The 8,556-nt window shown below is 42.2% G+C and overlaps 1 protein-coding gene and 1 pseudogene across 1 annotated transcript; both read left to right on the top strand.

Moving 5' to 3' along the window:
- The first annotated feature begins 221 nt into the window (after positions 1-221).
- Positions 222-1,536, top strand: LOC143099279 (uncharacterized; annotated as a pseudogene).
- A 4,132-nt stretch (positions 1,537-5,668) lies between these two features.
- Positions 5,669-6,496, top strand: LOC143099278 (uncharacterized). Its single transcript, XM_076262374.1, has one exon. It carries the CDS (start codon positions 5,669-5,671, stop codon positions 6,494-6,496), a length of 828 nt encoding a protein of 275 aa, XP_076118489.1.
- Positions 6,497-8,556: the final 2,060 nt, after the last annotated feature.

The following is an 8,556-nucleotide window of genomic DNA, read 5'->3' as shown; positions in this document are numbered from 1 at the left end:
AGCACTGGGTAGTATAGCGTGGTAGTAGGCCAGTGAAGGTTATGCTCATTGTACTGCAATTACTAATGTTCAGTAAAAACCAACCTAAAGGTTATTCAGCTGTCCGTCCATCTTGTATAGCAAAGAGGATATTACATTTGGCGACGAGGAAAACGGTGAGCTCAGAAGAAGTTGAAAACAACAGTCAAACAACCTGAGTGAAAATCGCGGAGACTCGGCTAATGTCAGACAACGAAGAAGCTAACGCTAACCGAAACGTGGAGATGGCTATGATGATGGTAGGAACACTCACGGCTTTTGACAATAACGCCCAAACTTGGGAGGAATACGTGGAAGTATTGGACCATTTTTTCATTGCAAACGGGATTGCAGATGAAGGGAGGAAGCGGGCAATAATGATAAGTTCTGTAGGCAGTCGTACATACAGTTTGATAAGAAGTTTGTTAAGCCCAGTAAAACCGGGTGCTAAATCATATGCCGAGTTGACGGAACTGCTTCAGTCACATTATAACCCGAAGCCCAGCGAGATTGTTCAATGATTTAAATTGTATTCGAGGACTAGAGCAGCAAATGAAAATGTGACGGAATATGTGGCAGTGTTACGTGAGCTCGCTCAACATTGCAACTATGGAGATAAGTTGACGGAGATGCTACGCGACATGCTTGTTTGGGGCATAGCAGATGATCGCATGCAGTGGAGATTGCTGGCAGAGCCTGAGTTGACGTTCGAGAAAGCCTTGAAAATCGCGCAAGCCATGGAGACTGCAAATAAGGATGTGCGGGACCTGCAGCTTCGGCCGAAAGCGCTGGACAGTACAGTGAGTAAAACTGCATCGCAAGGGGCAGTATACAAGGTGAAGGCAACAACTAAGGGCCAAGAAAAAACAACTTTGTTAACATGTTATAGGTGTGGGGGTGAGCATATGGCAAGAGACTGTCGCTTTCTTAATGAAAAGTGCCATGGTTGTGGTAAAATCGGACATGTGAAAAGAATGTGCAGATCCTCGTCTCTAGACCAGCAGCAGCTTAAGGGGAGAGAGAAGCACAAGCAAAAGAGTTTCAGAAATGATAGAAAGCAGTCTGCCCATCACATAAGGGAATCTTCCGAGGAGGTGTCAAGTGATGAAGAGGTGTTCACTATTCACCATTTTGCAAAGACCAACATAATGAAAATAGACCCCATTACCACCCAGCTTAACATAAATGACAACATTGTTGAATTCGAAGTGGATACTGGCTGCAGTGTGACAATTGTGTCAAAGACTGAATATGGCAAGTTATGGACATCAGGGCGCACACAAGAACTGCAGGATTGCTCTATGACTCTGAAAACATATACAGGTGAAAAAGTACCTACACTGGGAGCAACGGAAGTCATCGTAAAGTACAAAGACAAAGCCAAACAGCTACCAGTAGTGGTCGTAGCAGGCACAGGGCCCAACCTGTTAGGCAGGGGATGGATCAAAGAGCTGGGAATGAACTGTGTGTTTGTGAATAAAATAGAGCAGCCACAACTGACATTACAGGATGTGCTAAGACAACATGAGGACGTTTTCAAGGAGGAACTGGGAACCTGGGTAGGCCCACCAGCAAAAATATATATCAACAAAGGCGTTGCTCCAAAATACTATAAACCTAGGCCAGTCCCCTATGCCATGAGAAAAAAGGTGGAGATGGAGTTAGAGAGACTCACAAAACAAGGAATTATTGAACCAGTGAAATTCTCGGAGTGGGCAGCACCGATTGTGCCGGTGTTAAAGCCTGATAATTCGGTGCGCATCTGTGGAGACTACAAAGTCACCGTCAACCTGGTGTCGAAGCTTGAGCAGTATCCAATTCCGAAATTGGAGGACTTGTTTGAGAAACTGGCAGGTGGGGAAAAGTTCAGTAAACTGGACATGAGCCATGCGTATCAGCAGGTCACACTTGATGAAGCATCCAAGCCATATGTCACTATAAACACGCACTTAGGTCTGTTCCAGGTGAATCGTCTTCCATTTGGGGTCTCCTCCAGCCCCGCAATTTTCCAGAGAATGATGGAGAATCTGCTGGCGGGCATTCAAAATGTGGCTGTTTATCTGGACGACATTTTGCTAACGGGCCGGAGCGACCAAGATCACCTGACAACACTGAACCAGGTGTTGACTCGGCTCCAGGAAGCGGGCCTTCGCCTAAAACGCAACAAATGTGCGTTCTTGGAACAGGAAGCAGAGTTCCTAGGACATAAGGTGGACGCCTCTGGACTACATCCTCTACCACACAAGGTCAGTGCCATACAGAAAGCACCTGCACCAACAAATTTAACGGAATTGAGAGCATACTTAGGCCTGCTCAACTACTACAACAGGTTCCTGCCAAACCTGTCAACATTGTTATTGCCCTTACATGAACTGTTACGAAAAGAAACCAAATGGAAATGGGAGGCGGAACAAGAGAGAGCTTTTGAGGAGTCTAAGCGACTCATGCAGTCATCTGATGTGTTAGTGCACTGTAGTGAGAAATTCCAGAGTGTATGTACTTTAACATTTATTTTAATCATCACCCCAGCCTTTGATCATGCCAAACCTTTTGTCAACCAATCATTTGATGATGAGTCCTTTCCTCTTGACACAATCAAAGAAGGTGGGCTACGCTTTAAATGGAGAGGGAAGACACTGCTCTGGAGGTTCAGTTGGCCACCGCCATAAGCGGTGAGCTGTGCCGGCCTCCGAGCACTATGACAGCAACATGGATCTGATCCTGTCCTGCGATGGGTGCAGTGTTGTCACATCGATGGCCAGATGGACAGGAGAAACCCATCAGCTTCATGTCACGGACATTGACGTCGGCTGAATCAAACTACTCACAACTGGACAAGGAAGGTCTGGCGGTGATGTTTGGCATTCAGCGCTTTCATAAATATATATATGGAAGGAAATTTGTAATTTGCACTGACCACAAACCATTACTCTCTCTTTTCAATGAGATGAAAGCAGTGCCTCAAATGGCATCTCCTCGTATTCAGCGTTGGGCAGTTACCTTGACAGCATATGAGTACGAGATTGTCTACAAGCCAGGGAAACACCATGGCAACGCAGATGCTATGAGCCGACTCCCTCTGCGTCATCAGTCCACCAAGAGAGAACAAGAGGAACGAGTGCTGATGATGGAGAATGTGACCCTCGTCTCAGCAGCGGAAATGAGGAAATGGACAAGCAGAGACCCTGTGTTGTCCAGAGTGACTGAGTACGTCCAGCATGGTTGGCCGCCACATGACCCAGACCCAGCTGTTCAGCCGTATGCTGTTAGGAAAACAGAGTTAAGTGTGCATGATGGGTGCGTATTGTGGGGCTCGCGTGCTGTAGTGCCACCGCCAGGACGGGACGCCTTGTTACAGCAGCTACATCACGGTCACATTGGCATCACAAGAATGAAAGCTTTGGGGCGAAGCTACTTCTGGTGGCCAAAGTTAGATGCAGACATTGAGGCTATAGTAAAAAGATGTGTCAAATGCCAAGAACAACGTAACTCGCCACCCCCGGCACCCCTTCACCCATGGGAGTGGCCAAGCAAACCGTGGCAAAGGCTACACATTGATTATGCAGGGCCTTTTATGGGACACATGTTTTTGATCCTAATGGACGCACATTCAAAATGGATGGATGCTTACCCATTAACAGCCTCGACTTCAGCCATCACTATTGAATGTCTACGGAAGAGCTTTAGCAATCAGGGACTGCCAGAAACAATTGTGTCCGATAATGGCTCATGTTTTGTGAGTGCAGAATTTAAAGAATTCATGAAGAAAAACGGCATCGAGCACATCACCTCTGCCCCCTATCATGCTTCATCAAATGGCTGTGCGGAGCGCGCAGTCCAGACATTCAAGCCAATGATGAAGAAGGGAGGTGACGGGAACCTCAACACTAAGGTGTCAAGAGTGCTGTTTAGCTATCGCATCACGCCACAATCCACCACCGGCCTGTCACCTGCTGAAATGTTACAAGGTAGGAGGTTAAGATCAACCCTAGACCAAATTCATCCAGACCACCGGAAAAGGGTCGAACGAAAACAAAGCATCCAGAAGAAACATCATGACAAGCAGTTTTCAGAGAGGAGCTTCCAGGAGGGAGACACAGTGATCACAAAAAACTTCAGTCATGGACCTAAGTGGATTCCCGGGGTCATAACCAAAATCACAGGTCCTGTCTCCTATAAGGTAATGCTGGGAGATGGCAGCATTGTGCGCAGACATGTTGACCAGATACTGGCCAGATCTGAGGACAAGGACTGGATTGAACCAAAGATCATGGAAACCCTGGGACAGGGGACCTCAGCGGCCGCTGCAGTGTCCAAGCATTCCATTCCTGCAGGAAGCAGCTGTGTTCTAGAGGGAAGCACGCAGGACTGTACAGAACCTGCTCCCGACAATTCAAGATCATCCCTGCCTGACCGCCCACCTCCAGGCATGCCAGTACAGTCACAACAGCAACTGGCCACACCTGCACGACGGTCGCAAAGAAGTGTGGCCAAGCCAAGTTATTTGAAGGATTTTGAGTGTTGAATGAATTGTAAAAAAAAAAAAAAAATGTGATTGTGCAATACTGATGATGATTCTATATTATAACTGTCAGTCTAATCTTAGTTCAGTGTTATGTGTAAATAAGAGTTTATGACATGGGGGTGATTATAGCTGCTCAGGAAAGTTGTATTAGAAATTATTTACTTCACAAGATTGATATTATGTTAGTGATGTGGTTCACTGGAAGAAGCATAAAACTTAAGGGGGAAGGAATGTAGTAGTTAGGAATGTTTATCTCGGTTCTGTCACTAGGTGGCGGCATAGGGTTGTAAGTACCATGTAATAGGTAGCACTGGGTAGTATAGCGTGGTAGTAGCCTCCTGACTACCAAGAAAAAAAATATCTCCAAATTCTTTTTTTTCTTAACTTCCCCAATAGTTTGGAAGACAATGAGCATACTAAAAACTTTTTTTTTGAAAAAAAATGTTTTTATTTAAAAATTATAAAGTGTCCATTTCAGTGGACTTCATAACACCGTACACATAAAAATGAATCAAATAATGTACGTTTAAGTAAAAAAGAGAACAAAATGGAGGTAGTAACTACAAATGTCCACTGCGGAGGACAATTGTTTAACACTCTCCTATGATGGTAAAACATTGTTACATTACTTCAGAAAATTATTTTAAGTGTTTTTAAGAGATTCATAGAAAAAACAACAACAACATTTTAAATGTTAAATGCTCAACTAACTTGATTAAGCACTTTCTTTTCTTCTTGCCCTTGTGGTGATGGCCACCATTTTCTTTGAAGAGGAAGAGGAAGTTCCCAAAACCCCACCCCCATACATGTGATACCATTCAAAAGCCCTAAATGTCCTCTTTAGAGAACAAAAGGAATTAGCTCAGTAGAATGTATGGTGTGGGAGATATTCCGGTTTATAAAGGTCCTCTAGAGAGGACAAAATTGCTGTTGCTGGTAGTCAGGAGGGTAGGCCAGTGAAGGTTATGCTCATTGTACTGCAATTACTAATGTTCAGTAAAAGCCAACCTAAAGGTTATTCAGCTGTCCGTCCATCTTGTATAGCAAAGAGGATATTACAGAACATAGACCGTCACTTAACCGAGGCTAGTTTCTGACGAACCAGAGATCCAGGAAGTAGAGATAATGTCTTACACAGATCTCTGCCGTCCTAACAGTCACCCAGGTATACAGGGCATACAAGGCCAAATAAAGTCTGTTCCAAGACTGTCAACTCTTACTCGACCCACTAGGGGAATTATTCGTAGCAATCTTATTACGATAAAAACTTCTTCGGATAAGCAAATTCCTCCACAAACACAACTTACACTTGCTTTACTTAATATTCGATCACTGTCAAATAAAACTGCCTTGGTTAATGAAATTATTACTGACAATCATATAGACGTTATGTGCCTTACTGAAACCTGGCTTAAACCAGCTGAATACCTTCCATTAAATGAGTCTACACCTCCCTCCCATTTGAATTATCATGTACCACACCACACTGGCAGGGGAGGTGGAGTAGCTACAATCTATCAATCTAGTCTTCTCACATCTCCCAAGCTTACACACAAGTTTAGATCTTTTGAAGTTCTAGTCCTTCATTTTTTACCCCCAGACTGGAAAACTAATCAGCCTGTAACTGTGGTCACATTGTACAGACCCCCTGGCCCCTACACTGAATTCTTAGAAGGATTTTCTGATTTCCTTTCCACTTTAACTATCCAAACAGAAAAAATACTTATATTGGGTGATTTTAATATTCATATGGATAATGTGAACGATTGTCTCACAATTGCATCTCAATCCCTAATTGACCATGTCGGGTTCTGCCAAAATGTTAATTCACCCACGCATCGAGATAAGCATACTATTGATCTAGTCTTGTCATACGGCATAAGCATAGAGCAGTTAACAATCTCATTTTCAGAGCACCTAAACACCTTGTGGGAATATACAAAGATTTTTTAAATATTATTTTCTTTATTCTCCATGATCTTTTCTTTTTAAAAACACCAATTTGACTTGTCTTATGCAAATCTTTCTTTTTCACTTTCCACCCTGAACATGGGCAAAATGCAGTGTGTCTCCTGGGTAACATAGGTACACCTGGTAATTTTTTCAGAATTTTTTGAGACCCAAGTGCGTGGGCCCTGGTTAAACTGACGTGGAATGACCCATCAGAAGGCCCTTTCCTCAATCCAGCCGAGGTCGACTTGTTAACTGATTATGTGATGAACTCATTACGCTCAACCCCTTGATTCAGTAGCACCACTCAAAAAGAGAATAAGAAAACAAGTAAGGCATGCTCCATGGTATACCACACAGACAAAACCCCTTAAACAAACAGCGCGTAAACTTGATTAAGTTTTTCGCCAAGCTTGGAAAGATAGCCTTACCACCAACAAAAAAGCACTCAACGAGGCTAAGTCAACCTATTATTCCTCGCTGATCGAAGAAAACAAAAATAATACAAAATTTCTCTTTACCACAATCTCCCGCCTGACGAAGAGCCATACCAAAGTAACCGAATCTATCCCTATATGATGAACAGTAATGACTTCATGAACTTTTTCAATGGCAAAATTGAAACAATCAGAGATAAGATTAATAACCAGTCTCACCAAATATTCATACTCCATTGCTGAACGGTAGCGAAAACATAATTGAATCACAGATGAGATGAACAACGTTGAATTCATTTACACCTATCGACATATTAGACCTCACTTCCACAATTTCCTCATCAAAATCTACAACTAGTCTACTAGATCCTATTCCTCCTCATCTTCTGAAAACTGCTCTCCCTTTCTTGGATAATGCTTTGCTCCAGATTATAAATAACTCACTGCTATCAGGGCATGTACCACAGTCGTTTAAGTTATCTGTTATTAAGCCATCCCTCAAAAAACCTACCCTTGACCCTAACAACCGAGCCAACTATAGGCCTATATCTAATCTTCCTTTTTTGTCAAAAATACTAGAAAAAATAGTGTCCAAACAAATCGGTGCCTTCTTGCATATGAATAAAATCTAAGAATTATATCAATCTGGTTTCAGAGCTCACCACAGTACTGAATCAGCCTTAGTTAAAGTTTTTAATGACCTCCTCATCGCTGCCGATAATGGACATATATCAATATTGGTCCTCCTGGACCTCAGTGCTGCCTTTGACACCATAGACCAGGGGTCTCAAACTCAAATGAGCTGGGGGCCATTTCTGCCAATGTCATCTGATTGGAGGGCCACGTCAGTGTTAAAGAATAATACAAAAAAAGAATGGCTATTTCCTAAAATACAATGTTTTTTTCAAATATTGTATTTTCAAACACAAAACTACAAACAGAAAGACACCTGTGCTAGCTTATAAATAAAATAATGACAAAATACATATTAATACAAATTATAAAAACAAACAAAAAGCATAAAAACAGGTAGGCCTATGTGTGTGTTTCACACGAAATAAAAATATTTTCCTCTCAAACTTTTTAAACCTGGCAAACTAGGCGTCAGGGTTAAGAAAGCAACACCATTGGATTTTTATATCAAAATTTCAAAAGGCTATGGCTTGAAAGTGGTCAGAGATAAAGTCCTACTGTAAATGTAAAAATCTTTGAGTATAAACAAAAGTTTATGAAGGGAGTACATTTACCCATCTAATTTGCCATTGGATGGCAAGCACCACCTTTCAGTAAATACTGGATGAATATATTTGAGCAGGTTTACTTTATTTTTCGTCATACTACCCACATAACAAATTAACAGGAAAACACCTAAGATGTATACCAACAATAGTAAACTATTACTAGCCTATATTTATTTTATTTATTTATTTATTTAAGGTTTATTTAGACATGGACAGTGCACATTAATGAACATAAAAATGTAAATGCGCCAGAATTAGCCAAAATGGCTATTTTGCATCTGTTGTCCATGGGCCGATGTTAACAGGCCAGATGTGCCTACAAGAAACTCTACACACATCATTGCAGACCTGAAAGATAAAACAACACTTTACACATAAGATGTAC

The sequence above is a fragment of the Alosa pseudoharengus genome, unplaced genomic scaffold (assembly GCF_046254945.1).
Source record: "Alosa pseudoharengus isolate Yale_2024_CS ecotype anadromous, Long Island Sound unplaced genomic scaffold, YU_APseudo_1.1 YU_APseudo_1.1_scf_27, whole genome shotgun sequence".
In the NCBI taxonomy this organism is placed as follows: Eukaryota; Metazoa; Chordata; class Actinopteri; order Clupeiformes; family Clupeidae; genus Alosa; species Alosa pseudoharengus.
The sequence above is the reverse complement of the archived record's forward strand: the minus strand, read 5'-3'. Positions and strand labels throughout refer to the sequence as shown.